We start from the raw sequence: 18,823 nt of genomic DNA, 5'->3' as shown, positions 1-18,823 counted from the left end.
AACCTCATCTCAAAGTCCCTTCCTGTCTCTCATTGTGGGTGGCTGCATCCGACCCTGTGGAACTAGGAGGTTATGCTGTTAATTCCAGTTTTCCAATCACTGTTTTTCTCTTTTCATAAAGTAAGAAAGTCTATAATAAGCAGTGCGAGGGCATGGTCCCTCAGGACATTTCAGTACTTTCACAGGCCCTCATCTATCCTGAGAAAAATCAGTTGTTCATTTCAATGCGGTTAATAAGAATATGGAGTTGCTCTCTCAGGACTGGAAGTCTCCAAAGCAATTGTTTTCCACTCTCCATATGGCAAGAAGAGCTGCAATTTACAAGGCAAAGTGAACATCTGAGAACCAGGATTACACTGCTAGACAGTTTGGAATAGCTGCTCTTCCTTGAGCGTATAGAAGGGATTGAGGAAAGGGTTTGGGTTTCCATGGTTGCCAGATGGGATGAGTGTATAGAATATGGAATGTCTTGAATCTTTTCTCAATCATTCCTAATCTCTTTCCCATCAACTCCAGTGTCCAGCTCCTGAATATCCTTAGACTTCTTGCTTATACCAGTGCAAATCTGAAGTAACTCCACTGATCTCAGTGGAGTTACATCAAGGGACAACTAGTGCAAATGGGAACAATATCAGGCCTTAGCTTTATCAGCTTTTGAGAATACAAGGAAGAAGCTGCTAAATATATCAGGACACATCATAATCAGGTACTCTCCACACACAAAGCAGCTGTAGGACAGGTAAATTTTTGCATAATTTAATCATTAAAATATTTTAAAACCTTTTTGGAAAAAATTTCTCTTTTGTAAAAAGTCAATTGCCTGGCTTGCCCCTACTAGGCCAAACTAGAGAGGAGAGGTGTAAAATGAAAATGCGTAGGGCACTCGGAGCTAGGGTTACGGTTCCTATGGGTAGGGCTTCCAGCCCTACGGTTAGGGTCCCAAGGGTAAGGCACTTGGACCTAGGGTTAGGGTTCCTATGGGTAGGGCTTCCCGCTCTAGGATTACGGTTCCTAAGGGTAAGGCACTTGGAGCTGTGGTTAGGGTTCCTATAGGTAGGGCACATGGAGCTAGGGTTAGGGTTCCTGTGGGTAGGGAGTCCTGCCCTTGGGTTAGGGTTCTGAAGGGTAGAGCACTTGGATCTAGGGTTAGGGTTCCAATGGGTAGGGTGCCCCGCCCTTGGGTTGGGGTTCCTATGGGTAGGGCACTTGGAGCTAGGGTTAGGGTTCCTATAGGTAGGGCTTGCCGCCCCAGGGTTCGGGTTCCTAAGTGTAGGGCACTTGGAGCTAGGGTTAGGATTCCTAAGGGTAGGACACTTGGAGCCAGGGTTAGGGTTCCTATAGGTAGGGCTTCGTGCCATAGGATTAGAGATCCTAAGAGAAGGGTGTCATAGTATTCTTTCCTCAATCTGAACCTTAGAGTCCAAAAATGAGGTACTAGCATGAATTCCTCTAAGCTTAATTACCAGCTTAGATCTGATACGCTGCCACAAATCAGGACTCTGAGTGCCTGATAAACTCTGGTCTCCCCAAAAAAGAAGAGTAGGCACCGCATAGGGAGGGTTCTAAGGTAGGCACTTAAGCTAGGTTAGGGTACCTATGGGTAGGACTTTCGCCTACGAGTAGGGTCTCCTAAAGGTAGGGCACTTGTAGTTAGGGTTGGGTCCTATGGGTAGTGGCACTTGAGCTAGGATTAAGGTCCTATGGGTAGGCTTCCCGCCCTAGGGTTATGTTCCAAAGGTAGGGCGTTTGGAGATAGGGTTAGGGATAGGTATGGGACACTCGGCATCTGGTATAGGTCCTAGCAAATCGGCTTCCCCGACCTAGTTAGATTCCAAGGTAGGACACTTGGAGCTAGATAGTGGTTTCTAAGGTAGGGCACTTGAGCTAAGGTTCAGCGTCCCTATCAGGTGGAGCAGTGGAGCAGAGTTTGGAGTTCCTATGGGTAGGGCTCCCGGCCCTAGGGGTTAGGGTCTTAAGGGTAGGGACTTGAGCTAGGGTTAGAGGATACTATAATGGTCTTGCCACCCTAGGGTCAGGTTCTAAGGGTAGGCACTTGGAACTAGAAGAGAGTGGCTTTAGCACTCAGCCCTAGGGTTAGGATTCATAAGGGTAAGGAGCACTTGGGAAGCGTGGATTAGAGTCTATGGGTAGGACTTGCCAGACCTAAAAGGTTAGGGTTGGTTAGGGTTCCTAAGGGTAGGGGATTTAGAGCTAGGGTTAGGGTACCTATGGGTAGCACTTCCCACCAGGGTTAGGGCTCCTATAGGTAGGGCACATGGAGCTAGGGTTAGGGTTCCTATAGATAGGGCTTCCTGCCCTAGAGTTAGGGTTCTTATGTGTAGGTCTTCCCACCCTAGGTTTAGGGTTCCTAATGGTAGGGTTTGCCACCTTAGGGTTTGGGTTCCTAAGGGTAGGGCACTTGGACCTAGGGTTAAGTTTCCTGTGGGTAGGGCTTCCCGCCCTAGGATTAGGGTTCCTAAATGTAGGGCACTTGGAAATAGGGTTAGATTTCTTACAGGTAGGTCTTCCCACCCTAGGGTTAGGATGTCTAAGGGTAGGGCACTTGGCGCTAATGTTAGGGTTCCTAAGGGTAGGGCTTCCCACCCTAGGGTTAGGGTTTCTAAGGGTAGGGCACTTGGAGCTAGGGTTAGGGTTAATATGGGTAGGGCTTCGAGCCCTAGGGTTAGGGTTTCTAAGGGTATGGCACTTGGAGCTAGGGTTAAGGTTCCTATGGGTAGGGCACTACGAGCTAGGGTTAGCATTGCTATGGGTAGGTCTACCTGCCCTAGGGTTAGGGTTTCTAAGGGTAGGGCACTTGGTGCTAGGATTAGGGTTCCTAATGGTAGGGCACTTGAAGCTAATTTTAGAGTTCCTAAGGGTAGAGCTTCCTGCCGTAGAGTTAGGGTTTCTAAGGGTAGGGCACTTGGAGATAGGGTTAAGGTTCCTATGGGTAGGGCACTACGAGCTAGGGTTAGCATTCCTGTGGGTAGGGCTTCCTGCCCTAGGGTTAGGGTTCCCAAGTGTAGGGCACTTGGAGTTAGGGTTAGGGCTGCTAAGGGTAGGGTACTTGGAGCTAGGTTTAGGGTTCCTATGGGTAGGGCGCCCCACCCTAGGGTTAGGGTTGCTATGGGTAGGGCACTTGGAGAAACGGTTATGGTTCCTAAGGGTAGGGTACTTGGAGGTAGGGTTAGGGTTCCTATGGGTAGGGGATCCCACCCTAGAGTTAGGGTTCCTCAGGTAGGGCACTTGGAGCTATGGTTAGGGTTCCTATAGGTAGGTCTTCCCGCCCTAGGGTAGGATTCCTAAGGGTAGGGCACTTGGAGCTACGGCTAGGGTTCCTATAGCTATGTCTTCCCGCCCTAGGGTTAGGGTTCCTAAGGGTAGGGCACTTGGACTTAGCGGTAGGGTTCCTATAGGTAGGTCTTCCCGCCCTAGGGTCAGGGTTCCTAAGGGGAGGGCACTTGGAGCTAGGGTTAGGGTTCCTATGGGCAGTGGTGAGCTGCCAAAATATTAACAACCGGTTCCCTCCTCCTCACCCCATGAGGGGGTCATGCCCCACCCCCAGGACTCCTGCCCCATCCAATCCCCCACATTCCTTGACAGCCCCCACCCCAGACCACTGGCCCATCCACCCCCTTTCCCTGTCCCCTGATTGCCCCCTGCCATCCCATCCAACCCCTGCTCCTTCCTGACTGCCCCCCCCGGGACGCATGCCCCATTCAATCCCCCTGTTCCCTGCCCTCTGACCGCCCTGACACTAATCCACCCCGCCAGCTCCCCTGCCCTCTATCCAACACCTCCTTCATGCTCCCTGCCCGCTTATCACACTGCCTGGAGATGGGGGCTGGGCCGGGGCCGGGCTGGGCTGCTTGGCCGGGGTTGGAACCGGAGCCTGGGTGCTCATCTGCGGCTGGAGTCAGGGAGCCCAGCTGGCTGGGGCCTGGCCGGAGGCGCGTCGCCCAGCTGGTCGAGATAGGGACTGGGCCAGAGCTGCGCCACCCGGCTGGCTGTGGTTTGGACCGGGCTGGAGCCGCGCTGCCCGGGGATGGGATCAGGGGCCAGGCTGGATCCGTGCGGCGCCTGGAGTCCTCCTCGCACTCCTAGCCACCTGCCCCAGCAAACCTGTGGGAAGCCGCTGCTTCCTTCTCAGCTCTCTCAAGCTTCCCGCGCGAACAGCTGATTCACGGGAAGCCGGGGAGGGGGAGGAGAAGCCTCAGGAGCGTTCAGACGAGGAGGCAGAGGAGGAGTGAGGTGAGCTGGGGCCAGGGGAAGGGCAGGGAGCTGCTGGGACTTTTGTTAAATTTAAAAACCCTTTTCGAACCAGTTGTCCTTCGCAGAACAACCAGTTCTAAAAGGGCTTCTAAATTTAACAACTGGTTCCTGTGAACCGGTGGGAACAGCTCCAGCTCACCACTGAAGAATTGTAATGCTAAAAGCACTGACATGGTCCATCCAAAGAAGCATGTTTATTCTGAATGTGTGAGAATCTGACTTTATTTTACAAGAGAAACAAGGAACTTAGATGCAAAGAGATGTGTTAATGCAATAAATCTCAGGACTTTTAGTTCCCAACAGTCAGGGAATACTTCCTACAGCAACCACAGCTTGGATACATGCATGGGAGAATGTGTGGTCTAGTGGTTGAGACATTGACCAGGTGATAAAAGATCTGAGTTCTGTTCCCTGTTCTGTGACTTGGAAGGAGTCACTTCATCTGTCTGGGGCTTGGCTTCTCTTTCACCTCCTACCCCTGCCCCCCAGGTAAAATAGAGAAGAATACCTACCTTGGAAGGGTGTTGCAAGACTTAAATATCTAATGTCCATCAGTACTATGAAATCCTCAGATGAAAGATACTACCAAAGTGCAAACAATTGTCTTGATTATTGTTTTATAAACCATATATTAGGGCATTAAAGTTAATACCATCTATATACAGAATATTTATGCAAAAAACTACATATGTACCAGGGGGCAGTGCTATAACTGTTGTGGGTATCATTATTTTAAAACCCTTGAGTGTTGCGTATTTAAGGTCTCAAGATACATAGAATTTGAATTTCATGCATATTGTGCATGTAAAATTTCATTTAAATCATAATGTTGTATTAGCTTATTTGTATGTAATGTTGTATTAAGCATTTCGGGGTTAATAGTTTAGAACAGCTCCATTTCCAGGCCTGAGATTCCAGCAATCTGTAAAATAATACTTTTGAGTCCTATAGCTAATGCCTTTGCATGTTGTATTTATGGCAGCAGGAAATGAGCAAAGAAAATCTTGAACACAGTGAGGATTCTAATGTCAAACATTTTGATTCACTATGTTCAAACCTACATCTGGTAGTGTTTGAATTTTTACCAGTCCATTTCCTCTGCCTGAGAATTATCTACTTTTAAACAACAACAAAAAAAGAAACCTAATATGCCAACCTATTTGCTTCAAATGTTCTAAAGAAACACTTTATATCCTTACTTTCAGTCATTTCTTCCCAAAGACTCTCAGAGCCAGGCACAATGTAACATTTATGCACTCAAGAAGTTAGTGATCTGTTCAGGTACTCTGAATCAGATTCTTAAGTGCCTCTTCTTGTTGCTAAAATATGGTCCTTATTTTGTCCTACTCTCAGTTTATTAACCTGAGTTAGGGTTACCATATTTGAACATTGAAAAAAGAGGACACTCTAAGGGCCCCCCAACCCTGCCCCAACTCTGCCCCTCCCCACTCCCAGTCCAACCCCTTCCCCAAAGTCCCTCCCCCAACTCCACCCCCTCCCTGCCCCATTGGACCCCTTCCCCAAATCCCCACCCCAAACCCTCCTCCTCCCCTGAGCACGCCACATTCCCCCTCCTTCCCTCTCCCTCCCAGCCACCCAAAAGAGCAGCCTCCTCCCCGGGCTCCAACTTTCCTGGCTCCCACTGCTGTCCAGCTCATGTGCCCCCAGCTGGGCGCTTCCCCCGCGCAGCAGCAGCTGGAGCTGGGGAGGCAGGAAGTTGCTTCAGGCCCCAGACCTGCCCCCAAGCTCAAGGGGGCCTCCACCCCACTCCCAGCCGGACTCAGGGAGGCTGCAGCAGCTCAGGCCTGGCGGCTGCGGGAGGCACTGCAGCACAGGCCCTTCCCGGGTGGGGAGGGGGAGCTCGGGCTCCTGGGAGCCACCGCCATATGCCAAGAAACTTTCCCCTCTGCCGGGACCCTCCCCTCGGGCAGCAGCTCCGCAGGGGCGGGAAGGGGAGGCAGCCCCGGCTGCATGGACGACTGGTGGGGGAGTTCCTTGCACGGCTGGGGTGGAGGGGGGAGATTGATGCTCTGCCAGAGCCAGAGGGGATGCTTGGAGGAGGGAGAAGCGGCTGTGGTTCCCCTCCCACACCCGCAGCTGGCTGCAGAGACACCACCACTCCTAGCTGTGGGGCACAGGGTTGCAGCAGCACTGGGGGAAGTGGGGGTTGCAATCCGCAGGCTGCAGAGAGCTGACACCCCAAGAGGAGAGAGGGGCAATGGGTAGGGTTATCATACGTCTGTATTTTCCAGAAGTTTTTATATATTTAAAAAATCCTCCAGGCCAGCAATTAACAACTAAAAAGCCAGACATGTCCAGGAAAATACAGTCATATGGTAACCCTCATCTGAGTACAAATCCTAAAAGCCTCACTGATTTCAATGCAAATTGCTGGTGCTCAGCACCTCTCAGTATCAGGCCCTAAGAAAGAAAAATGTATCGTCGATGTACTGTGCTCCTTATTATTTTGTTTGGACACATTTTACACAGATTGGGTCTGAATTGCTTGGTCAGGCATAGACCCAATCTGGATATTATAAGCAATCTGCACTATGAAGTAGGCCAGAATCTCTAACTGCCAGCAACTTTGTTACTGCTGCATGCGTCTCCCTACTCTTGCTAAAATTATCTTCTTCACAGGGCAACGCACTTTAAATCATATCTTTTTTTCCTCCCACTTCCCCCTCTGAACAAATACACCTCTACTTCAATATAACGCCACCCGATATAACACAAACTTGGCTATAACATGATAAAGCAGTGCTTGGAGGGGGGAGTGGGCGGGACTGCGCATTCCGGTGGATCAAAGTTCAATATAACGTGGTTTCAGCTATAACGTGGTAAGATTTTTTGGCTCCCAAGGACAGTGTTATATCGAGGTAGCGGTGTATGTGAAATGTCCACAATACAGAGATATTTGGGCAAATTCATTGTTGCTGTAGCTCAATTCAATGGTGCAACACCCGGGATAAATTTGCCTCACTGCCTGGGAGTTAGTATACCAGATCCACCACACCCTGTAACATTGTACGTGTCAATGAAATGCTGAAAGTAAAGAAACAAATCCAGGTAATCCAATCAACGGCTTGTTGTACCAGGAAACCCAATTATTCTGCCCTTATTGGGCATGGCTCTGATTTCACACAAGTATGAAGAAAGAATAGCTGAGTCAGGGCAAATCAGACATGAATCCGATCTGTTTAATCTAAGAGTTTGTGTGCACACACAGTTGCACTGGTTTAACTAAAGGTGTTTTTTAAACTGATTTAGTTAAACCGGTATATGAGGCTGAGGTCGATGACACTCTGATTTCATTTTAAACCAGGCTTATTTCAGTGACACTGGACTCTTGGGTACTATTCTAGGGTCTGCTATAGTAGGCACAGACTCTCTGCCCAAACTTGACCCCTTCTGCCTAGTCCGCTCCAACCTGTCCCAGTCCTGGTCAAGATAGTAGCAGTAAGGGGATGGAGCAGGCTCTGTCAACTTGTGGTGATGGGCCATATGAAGTTAGGTCAGCACTAGGATCTGTGCAAGGCTCAGCCTTGCTCAGTGAGGTGACAAAGTTTGGAAATTTTACCTGCTACAGTTGAAGAAGTCTCTACTGAGCATGTGTTAACTGTGGGCAGATGTTCCCAATGATTGCAAAACAGTGTTAGAATGGGAAATGTCAGGCAACTTTAGTAACAGGCAGTGCTACCAGCTCTACCTATAATGATACCAAATATAGAAGGCAATTTAAGACACCTATATTTTTTACCTGTACAAACATTTTCATAACTGAATTGTTAAACAGCCTGTTCCCAGAAAAAGTGTGCCAGGAATTTGACCACATTAAAACTAATAATTCTGAGTCAAATTTAAGCCACTTCTTCCAGGATGTGTACTCAGACAAAGAGACATCAATTAAAGGGCAACTATTGCATCCCTTCTAGGCTCCCTAAACACCTGCAGCAAGGACATTCTCAGTTGGAACCTGTGGCCTGAGCCAGCATAGACTTTTACATTCATATTCCCGTATCTGGTCACTCCATGTATGCAGATTACTCCTGCTGCACAGGGTGGCTGTAGGACAGGTCAGTATACATGTCTACATTCACTCTGGGTTTACACTCCCACTTCCAACACACAGCTAATAAGGTTCGAATTTAATCCTGTGTCTCTTCAGAAATATCAGAAAGAGAGATAAGGGAAGGGAAGAACTTTGCTGATGAGCTCCAGTTAAAGGGAGAACTTGTCTGCCCTCTTCTTCAGAGTTTGCTGCAGTATTTCCCCTCCTAACAGCCTCCCTCTCATAGACCATGTCTACACAGGGACATGCAGAAAAGTTAAGGTGAATCAATCAAAAGTGTGAAGTCAATGCACATAAATTAAATTACTTTATGCCCACCCCCCCATAGTTTCATTCAGGAGTAGGTGGTCTTTAGGTAACTACAACTTCATCATCCAAGGATCTGACTGAACTTTCCTGAGTGTCCCTGTATAGAAAAGCCCAACAATGCCATGGCTAGATCTTCTCTGTTGTTACTGCTACATAAGGTGTAGGAATCATGTTACTTTTGGAGACTCAAAAAAGTCTACACTGCATTATCCAGCCAGGTAACGCAGTCTGCCAGAACTGGAACCCTACTACTTGTTGCATGGAAGTAGTGAATGAAGACCCCTTACCTGTTGCCTTTTCAGGATTATTGCACATGAAACACTGCCACCTTCCTGCTTCCTCACAGTATCCAAATAAATCAAAGAACCTCACTTCTTCCAGATGCACCTGAACATGGTCCAGGTCCTAGGGCAGTAATAAAAAATTCACAGTATGAATGATCCAATTGCCCCACAATGTATTACTTGTTAAATGAAATCATAAGGGTCAGTGCTTTCACCTGATAAAAATTAGACCTGCAAGTTTATAAATAGCACCTGGCAAGCATTGAGCTTTGGGGGTGTTAAGGTCTAGCAGAGTCCCTTCTTTATTATGGTTTGTCGCAGCAAACACCCCGTCTGGGTGGATCTATTAAAAACAGGGTGTTTCTTTTCTCTTAACAAAAGCAGCTGAAGTTGCAACTCTTCAGAAGGTAGGATTTGGGGAGGTTTTGATACTCTTCCGTTCTTGCCAGCTGTGCTCTGGCCACTACCACCTGCCATAGCTTCCCTCCAGCTGCAACTTCTTTACTACTTTCAGCCTCTCTATAGTTTGTTTGTTTGTTTGTTTGTTTTCTCCCTGACTCACTAGGCTCCAATGATCTCTAATGACACTAGGCTGCTGGGAATTTCCTCCCTTTTAAATGGATATGAGGCACAACAGAGTGTCAATCACTGAATGATGGATTGGGGCCCACTCTTCTTTAAAAGACAGATGAGAGGGTCTTGTTTGCCAAAACTCAAACCTCTGGTGAGCAGCACTGATATTATGAGGTTTAGTTCCAAAACTGCAGTAACAGGTTAAATGAATCTCATACAAACTGTTTTCCTAACAAACCCTAAAGGAGCCACTATCCCAGCTGTGCTGTCCTGGCCATGTCTCTAGAGCCAAGGGGAAAAGAGGAGCCAGCTTAGGGTGATGGCCCGATTTTATAGGGACAGTCCGATATTTGGGTCTTTTTCTTATATAGGGTCCTATTAACTCCCTACCCCGTCCCGATTTTTCACACTTGCTGTCTGGTCACCCTAAGCCAGCTACATCAGCTCTATGTCATTCAGGGACTCCTCCAGTTAAGGGAATCCCCAGCTGGCTGGAGTCCCTGGCTCTAAAGGTTCTTTGTGCTGGCAGACAGAGGAAAGGGGTTATATTGCGGGGGGAAATTTGGCCCATTATTTTCACAACGAGGGACTCTCCTGTACCTCTAATATGGAGATAGAAATGTTCAAATATCATCTCCCTCCATAAAAGACCTCATCTCAACCAACTGCTGAGTTTGAAACAGACACATGCACAAATACCAGATACAGGGACATCTGCAAAACACACATTTATTGTCCAAGGGAGAGATGGAAGTCAAAGATGCACATCAGAAAAATCTGCTAATTATAAACATTTAATTTCCATTGGTGGAAACAGGACAAAGAAAGATTCTTCTCTGTCCAAAAGGAGCTGGAACATAAATGTGTTTCCCAGCACACCAAGAACTAAGGACTGAAAAGCTGCATCTTAAAAAGTTTTAAAATCATTTTGTCTAATGGAGAAAATATCTATATAAGGACTATAGAAGCAAGAGGTTCTTCCTGTTTTCTACTGATTTCTAGCCTGGCCTGGCCTGGCCTGGCCTGGCCTAACATGCTAGCTCCCACTGGACTACATGAGGGATACATTCCTCTTCCCCCAGTTTGGAACCCTTTTGGTTCTGAAATAGTTTCTTTGATATGGGGACTGTACTTAAGCATACCTCAGGTTTGGCATAACCAGGCTGTCCATGTCTAGGGTGCTTTCTTTCCTGGCACTTGAGCACTGATTCACTGAAAATGGCAAGTAAAACTTGACTACTTTGCTCACTGACTGCCATTCCCATACCAGTGGGACTAACTCTCCTTCTACAGGGGAACCCTCTCCATTCATGGTACTCAGCAGGCTGCTTTGCTCTGAAATTGGAGAGCTTTCTCTACATTGACCATACTTGTTCAGCTGACTTGTCAATGGCAGGATAGCTGGTGGCTACTTAGGCATGAACCACCTCAGGTTTTTCAGAGAGAGGCTCAGGTTCAATGACCTGAGGCAACAGAGCATAAGCAGGATGGCATTGGAGAACCAAACAGAATAGGACATGCCCAGCTAGCTTCTGGAAGTTTCCCTGGCCTTTGGTCCCTTGTATCAGTGAAGGAATAGCTTCCAAGAAGGGGACCTGAGCAAAGCAATGGGCAGTGAAGTGCCCTGGGATGTGTGGTCTTCTTTGCCCTGGTGGTGGTGTGGATTCTCTGCTATAGTCTATCACTGGAAAGCTGGGCACAAGGGTGGTGATGCTGCCTCCAGTGTGTCCCCCGGGTCTTCCATGAATGACACATTGTGAAGAGATGAGTTGATAATATCAGGGTTGAAAGGAAAAACATCCCAGCAGGTGCCATCTCTATGCTCTTATAAGCACCTCTTGGGTGGCTGGAGTGCATTGGCTATGGTGCCAGGAGATGGGGAAAAGGCTCAAGAAAAGTCTGTGTGGCAATCAGCAGCTGTTTGAAATATACCATCTTGTGAGGTGGGAGGTAGTCAAACTTTTGGGGCAAGAGATTTCCCTGTCCCTCACCTGCATCATCTGGAAGGTGTAAGGCGACTACTCAGCTGTGAAAATGGGGCATTATTTCTTGATGGATAAAGTGATTTATCAAGAGAAGAAATGGAATAAATGGAAATGACAATTGCTTAAAAATGTTATTTATTTTCTTTCAAAACTACTCAGCAAATAAATCCGAAGGAATCACGTAAGGTTCACAAAATAGCTGCTCCATCACTCTTCTGACAAATGATGGCATGAGTCAACACAATGGATTTTGCAATGAGTATAAAACTGGTTCTGTTTTTTATAATGTAGCCTATGTTCTCTGATAAAGAACTGTGAAGCAACTGACCGGAAATCTATGAGGGTATGCATCTGGAAATACTTTATTTCTGGCAAGTTTTAAACTGCGTTGTATAAATATTTTTTGTGGCATGAACATACAGTATGTTGCTACATAAGATTCTTTGTGTGATGCTAGGTATTTATGATAGTGAGTTGGCTGCACATATTGCCCCAAAATCTGCAGTCAATCACCATGATGCAAACCTGAAGCAATTCTACTGGAGTCAATATTCTGCTTTCAAGTATACCAGCATTAATCTGGAGTAACATCTTCACTACTAGAAGAGGAATAATATTCCTAGTTACTAATATTTTTTCAAATTATTCACATATTTTTCATTTTTCAGTGATGTAAACAGGAAACTTACTGAGCATAAGTATACATTTAAGAATGAGAAACAAATAGTTACCAAAATCTGAGCATTTCCTTCATTCCTAATATCTTGATGCTGTATAATCTACATGCACAACAACTATTTAGGCATTGTCAAAAGTATCTGGTAATCTGGTAATTTTAAAATGTTAATTTCAACACCTGTAAATCTCACAAAACAAAAGTAATTCAAACACATAATAACAAAACAGAAAATAAAGAAATTAATACATTGGTATCAGTAACAATGACATTTATTTATTTCCTTTTATTTAGATTTAATAAAAAAAAGACCCCTACCTAGGCTTCAGGCTCCCTAAGACTTCATTAATATCACAATAAAATGCCAAAGCAGCAGAGAATCCTGTGGCACCTTATAGACTAACAGATGTTTTGGAGCGTGAGCTTTCGTGGGTGAATTATTCACCCACGAAAGCTCACGCTCCAAAACGTCTGTTAGTCTATAAGGTGCCACAGGATTCTCTGCTGCTTTTACAGATCCAGACTAACACGGCTATCCCTTTGATAATAAAATGCCAGTAACATTAACCATTTCAACAGGAATTTAAAAGCCTTTACTCCTAGAATGCCCTAAATTTAGTTTTCAAGACAAGGTTTTAATTCATCTATATCTATGACGGATGCATCTCCATGTGCCACATTGTGTCTAGGTTGTGAACTGAGTGCTTTGGAAGCATGGCATCTGGTTATCCTTTCACTTACATCACTTTACCCCAGAGAACCTTCATTGGCTTCAGAGAAGTTATTGGTTTGCCCATTCAAAACACTGAACTAGAGACAAAGTGTTTTAAAGTGCTGAAAGCAGCAGCAGCCACATGACACAGAGTGTTCTCTGAATTGCTTCCAGCAAGTTGCCCATCCAAGATGATGCTTTCCTGGTTTTAGTGGGCGAATGGTGTAATCAACTTGCCGCCAAACCAAACAAGTGAGCAAGCCAGCTGGGCACCCCTGAAGAGCCCAGGGAAGAGAGTAGGCCAACTGGCTGTTCTTGAAGATGTAGATTGTGAAATAAAAGGCAAATGGATCTCTCGTCCACCTCTAGAACACAATGCAAGATATTTTCTCTTCCTATGAATTGGTGGGTATTGTTATTTGTAGAGACTTGCTCACATTTCTGCAGGTGATATCATCTGTGATTATTTGTGCAACAGAATAATAATGCCTAGCACCAGGCAAAGATCTTAGAGCACTTCACAAACATCAAGTCTTAATACCCTTTTTGTGGGTGGGGAAACTGAGGCACAGAGTGTTTCAGTCACGTGCCCCAGGTCATATAAATAAACCACTCTCACAGCCAAGGTTAGAAAAACCCAGGTTTTGTGGCTCCCCATCCTGTACTTTATTCAACAGACACTACTGCTAAGGAATTATTTTTCCAAACAATATTCATTTTAGTGTGTTAAGAAAGGAGCATGTTATCAAAAACCTAAAATTGTTCACTGCACCCAGTTAACTGATCACAAAAGATTAATGTGCCAATAAAGAGCAGAACTAGATCTCTCTTTGGCATTCTTGTATCACAATGAAAGAGTGCAATGCATGCACGCATACATAGCAAAACAGATACTTAGAGCATTAGTGTCTGTTGACTGCATTCCCAAGTATTCCTATAAAGCAAACCCTTATTAAACTCAGCTACTCTCCTAATCTCTCTCTTTCATAGCTAGACATGTATTCTGAACGATTCTGCAGAGATTGCCACGTCTCCAGACTTCATAAGTAAGGGCAAATTACTGAAGGACAGGATGAATAAGATCTTGTCCACCTACCTACTGATTACTTGCAAAAATATTTCAAAATGCTACTGGAATTTGTTAGAGGACAGTGCAGCCTGCTTCCTCCCAGGAAGAGAGTGGTTTCTTCAACCATTTTCAGAAACCCAGAGTTTCTGAATTTCCTAAGCTGGTGTAGAACATGTGTCTGTTTGTGACGGAATGTATAGTATGGTGCTGGAATTGCCATGTTTGATTATATTTCGATAGACTCATAAACAGAAAAGAAAAAAGGTAAGGAAACTTTTCCCCCTGAAATTTTTGATGAAATAAAACTGAAAGGGTGTCTGTATGTGCGGTGGGGGGAAAGCAGGGTATTTTGTTTTTAAATTTACTTTTCCACGTTAGTATTTCTTTTAAGTGTCTATCTACCTGCAGAAATTGGATGGGCCAGCTCCCCAACTGTTATAAACCACTGGACCTCCATTCATTTACACCAGCTGAAAATCTGGCCTAATGTGCTGATCTGTTACCAGAATATTCAAAGGTAGTGCTAGAAAGCTTACATGACTAAGCACTTCATCCTGTCCCTTGGTAAACCCAAGCCTAGAGTTTAGTTAGTTAAGACTTCTAACCCACAATTGCTTTTAAGAAAAGTTATGGAGTCCTTCTGCACAAGGTGCTTGAGCATTCTCAGCTTCCACTATAGTCACTGAGGGTTGAGATTATGTTGTGTCTTGCACGGTTGGACCTATACACAGTATAAGGCAAATTCTTCAACTGAAGCAAACTTTTCTGAAAAAGCAAAAGCTTTCAGGAGAATGTGTGTGTGTGTAGTCACACATTTGCATTTCTTATAGCCACTCCTGGTCATGTCTGAGAGACACTGAAAAAACTGTATTGGGCCAACAGCATTACACTGGACTCTAGCTAGTCTTCTTGGTCTCTGAATTTCACAAGAAATAAAAAGAAATCTACTAAACAATAGATCCAGATCCTGCTCTCAGAAAAGTCAGTAGGAATCTTGCCAATGAAATCAATAAGAGTTTTGATAGGAGCAATAGCAGGCCCTGTATTAGTAAGCAAACCAAAAACAAAGAAAGTAAACCAGCCAAATGCTGTAGAGTATTTTTAAAATCTCAGTTTTAAAATCTCAAGAAAGTCTTTAATGTGTTGCATCTACTTGATTGTTATCCAGCATCCTAATAACAGTGTGTAATTCTACAACTTGCTGAGTTTCCAAAGTTCCATTTTCTAGTTGGTTGGGATCAGTGTTTTAAGGCCTCATCCTCCCTGATTGAACTAACCTTGTTATCTCCAGACTGATTCTGGCCTGCATATTTATACTTGCCTCTGGAAATTTCCATTACATGCGTCTGACAAAGTGGGTATTCACACACGAAACCTTATGCTCCAATATATCTGTTAGTCTATAAGGTGGCACAGGACTCTGTTAATTTTACAGTTTCTTGATGTACTGTCCCAGTAGTTTGGGAATACAGTTAACCGAGAAAGTACTCTTACAAAAAAGGAATGATGAAATAACCCCAAAGGACTAAGAGTAATAGAATTATGCAACAAATACTCTGGAGACTAACAGTTTGGTGGATGTGATTGGTAGCACCCCAGTGTGGCTCATTGGCCCACTGGCCCTATTTAAGCCAGGAACAGGAAACTGTCTAAAGAACTGGGCTCTGGCTCCAGCTCTGGCTTCTGGATTTCCTGGTACCCCACCCGAGCCTGACATTTGGCATTTGCCTTGGTGTTCCAGACCTCCTATGTGTTTCCTGCTTCTTACCCCCTGGTATCCTGACCTGGCCTCACTCTGGTTCCTGACTCATGGTTCTGATCTCCAGATATCCTGTCTTGTGACTGCGAACACTGGCTTTGACTACGAGATCGGCTGCCATTAACCTTGCTGTGACACTCTCTGAGCATTGTGGGCTCTTGGTATATAAGTGTGGACAGGGATTTAGGGGAGGGAACAAAATGGAGCTAGTGGCCAGTCCCCATATGGAAAGGAGAAGCACCAGCCATGGGAGCTACTGCAGCTGGCCATGAAGTGGTTCTACTGTAAACACCACTAGACTCTATGAATCTGCCCAGTGCACAGCCCAGTTCTTCAGATTGCATGCTGGGGTTCAATTTGTTCCTAAATATGCAGTCAGAAGTACCTTTGCACCACTTCGGTCGACAGATCTCCTAGTTCATAGTACTGTGCAGGTTACTCCATTCTTGGCAAATGAGCTATTACAAGCTTTATTCTGAGTTAAACAAAGAACAGTTTTATGATTTTGGAAGAAACAGCTTGGATCTAGTTTTATCTAACTTTGAATATAAAGAATTTGTGTGTGCATGTGTATGATATGCACGTACTGGTATATGCTGCATCTAGATATGTCATGCAACATGATCATTTACATTTCAGAGCATGTTTCCATTAATAACTCCTATTTTCAACCATCATCACTTTAGTAAAATAATAGTTTCAGGCAGACATTTTCCATACTTAGTCTTAGCCTGAGAAATAATATTTTAAAACCACATCTGACAATTTAGTTCATCCAATTTTAGCTGAGATGTAAAAAAAAAAAAAAATTGTACATGTTGAAGAATATTTCTGCACTTAGCTCAAATATGCCTTTGTTTTATAATCCTCTACTGGTCTTTTCCATGAAGTCTGATTAATAGTTTTGAAACAGTTTTCCCTACAATTCCTGAAACAGTAAATAACTTTTGAACTGACAGATGGTGAGAACGGAGTGTGTAAAAATCATCATTTTCATAGCATCCAAGGCATTGTGCAGAATTGTGTGAATTTCCACAGGGCAGCTAAACAGTCCATCATGGCAGCTATTCTGACTCTAGCCTTTAAAATTATGTATGTAAATAGGAAAAAATACCTACATGTCCCATCACCTGTTTTCATTCACTTCACTAGCAACTCCCATGAAGCATGTGTGAGGGCTTAGGTAAACCTGGAGACATTTCAAAGTACAATACAATATGACACATTTATAGATCCACTACAGAGCTCAGAAATAAAATTCCTGCTGAGCATTGGTCAACGTCCTTACAAGCGGGGTGTGGTTTATGTAAGAGAGGGGGCCTTACATCATGAATAAACCATAGACTGCCATGTGAATAAACTGGCTGAAGAGGACTTGGCAAGGCAATGAGTGAAAATACCTGGAAGAAACCAGAGCTATACAGCACTGAAGGCAAAAGAAATTTAGTGACATAAAAATTATTCAGTGCATAAAGAAGCTTCCTTTCAACACACAAACATACACAGAGCAAAAGAGGGTGGAAACAGGTTGTAATTTACCAATGATGAAAGCAGGAGTTCTCAAACATTTTCCTAATTCAGATCACTTCTTAATAGAGAGATGGAAAGTGAATGGGAATTCTGTTCCTAAGGCACTGTTGAAAATCCCACCTGTGACCACAAACCACTTCCCATCCTGTTCTCAGTGTCATGGGCCACCTCCTCTCCCAAGAGCAAATGCTTAGCATCTTTTTGGCAACACAGCAATTGCTCACATGGAAAAGTAATATTAAAAAAATTGTGTCCTTTTAGTTTATTTTAATGTGATTCAGTAGCTAGAAATAAGAAGCAGAGGCCACCTGGACTTGATCCTGCTTTGACTTAAGTCAGCCTCAAAAATTCCATCGACTTCTTTGGAAGCAAGATTGGGCCCCATATTTAATTGCTAAGATATTTATGATTTGTTGATATTATGTGTGTGTGCATGTGTGTAAGAGGTTTGCTTTCCAGTAGTTAAACACAGCATGGAGCCATCACATCTATTGCAAAGATCCATGTAGACCAATCCTAAAGGTTGGTATAAAATCACTTCTCCATCCCCTCACCCCAAGGAATAAATGTTTACCTTCTGGTGTGGAAATGTAGATTGAATCATCGCAGTTTCAAAACCATGTGTTCCCTTCAGCTGCGTCTTCTCCCACAGGGTTTTAAGGACTTGCACAGAGTTACTTTGTATGGACAAGGGTTCTGGAAACAAGTTCTGGAGAAAATATTTGAAAAGAAAATGTCAATCTGAGTCTTAAAAAATCGTATTGCTCTTTTTTCAGAATGATACAACTAGACAAAGCAATTGCTGTCCTTGTTGCATCTCATATCAAGAGCAGAATGTCTGACACTGACATTTAAAAAAAATTAAGTTAAGATTGATTTGTATCAATGCAAAGTATATAAATCTGTGAAACTAAATAGTTCCTGTATATTCCATTAGTTCTTCTGAGACTATTTCTCTGGACGATACCTGATTTCACAAGCACTTGATTCGTTCCATTTTACATATAAGCTAGTACTACTATATACATATAACGTACCATTACTACCCTGTGTGCGCACACACATAACACTGTATATAGCAGTGCTGGTAGTGGAGAGAGCACTGGACTCAGAAGACCTGGGTTCTATTGCTGGCTCTACTACTAACCTATAGGTGATCGTGGGCAAGTCACTTCAACTCCCTGTGCCTCAGTGAAGTGGTGTTAATGATGCTGACCAACTCTAAAGTGCTGAGATCTAATGTTGAAAAGTAGTATATACGAACTAGCTATTAGTAGCAGTACCAGCACTTTTCTATACTAGTATTATGTCTCTTCTGGTAAAAGACTTGGGATGTGTACTTTGAAAGCCCAGTGCAGAGAGAAAATTAACTTCTTATCTCAGTCTCCTTTCTCCCCTCCAGATTCCCCATCCCAATCTCACAGCCCCTTCATGCCCACTTCTCCCGCAACTTGTCTCCAGCCTTCTTGTCACCCAGTCCCAATTTCCTCCTTCCTGACTCCTAGTCTTATTTATCTCTCTCCCTCCCCCGGCTTCCAGGCACCCCTCCCCTCCACCTGCATTCTCTGGCCCCACTGGCTTG

General features: G+C 44.5%; 1 protein-coding gene across 3 annotated transcripts in view; it reads right to left on the bottom strand.

Annotated features, from left to right (window-relative positions):
• VEPH1 (ventricular zone expressed PH domain containing 1) overlaps positions 1 to 18,823 on the bottom strand; it is a 175,518-nt gene that overhangs the window by 23,453 nt on the left and 133,242 nt on the right. For all 3 annotated transcript variants that reach the window (XM_032805515.2, XM_032805514.2, XM_032805516.1), the window contains exons 11-12: positions 17,816 to 17,950; positions 8,941 to 9,058 (exon numbers count right to left, since the gene is read on the bottom strand). In XM_032805515.2, the coding sequence (XP_032661406.1) occupies positions 8,941 to 9,058; positions 17,816 to 17,950 (253 nt within the window). The remainder of the gene's footprint in view (positions 1 to 8,940; positions 9,059 to 17,815; positions 17,951 to 18,823) is intronic.

Source organism: Chelonoidis abingdonii, chromosome 8 (genome assembly GCF_003597395.2).
Source record: "Chelonoidis abingdonii isolate Lonesome George chromosome 8, CheloAbing_2.0, whole genome shotgun sequence".
NCBI classification, from domain to species: Eukaryota; Metazoa; Chordata; order Testudines; family Testudinidae; genus Chelonoidis; species Chelonoidis abingdonii.
Note: the sequence above shows the minus strand (reverse complement) of the source record. Positions and strands in the feature narration are given on the sequence as shown.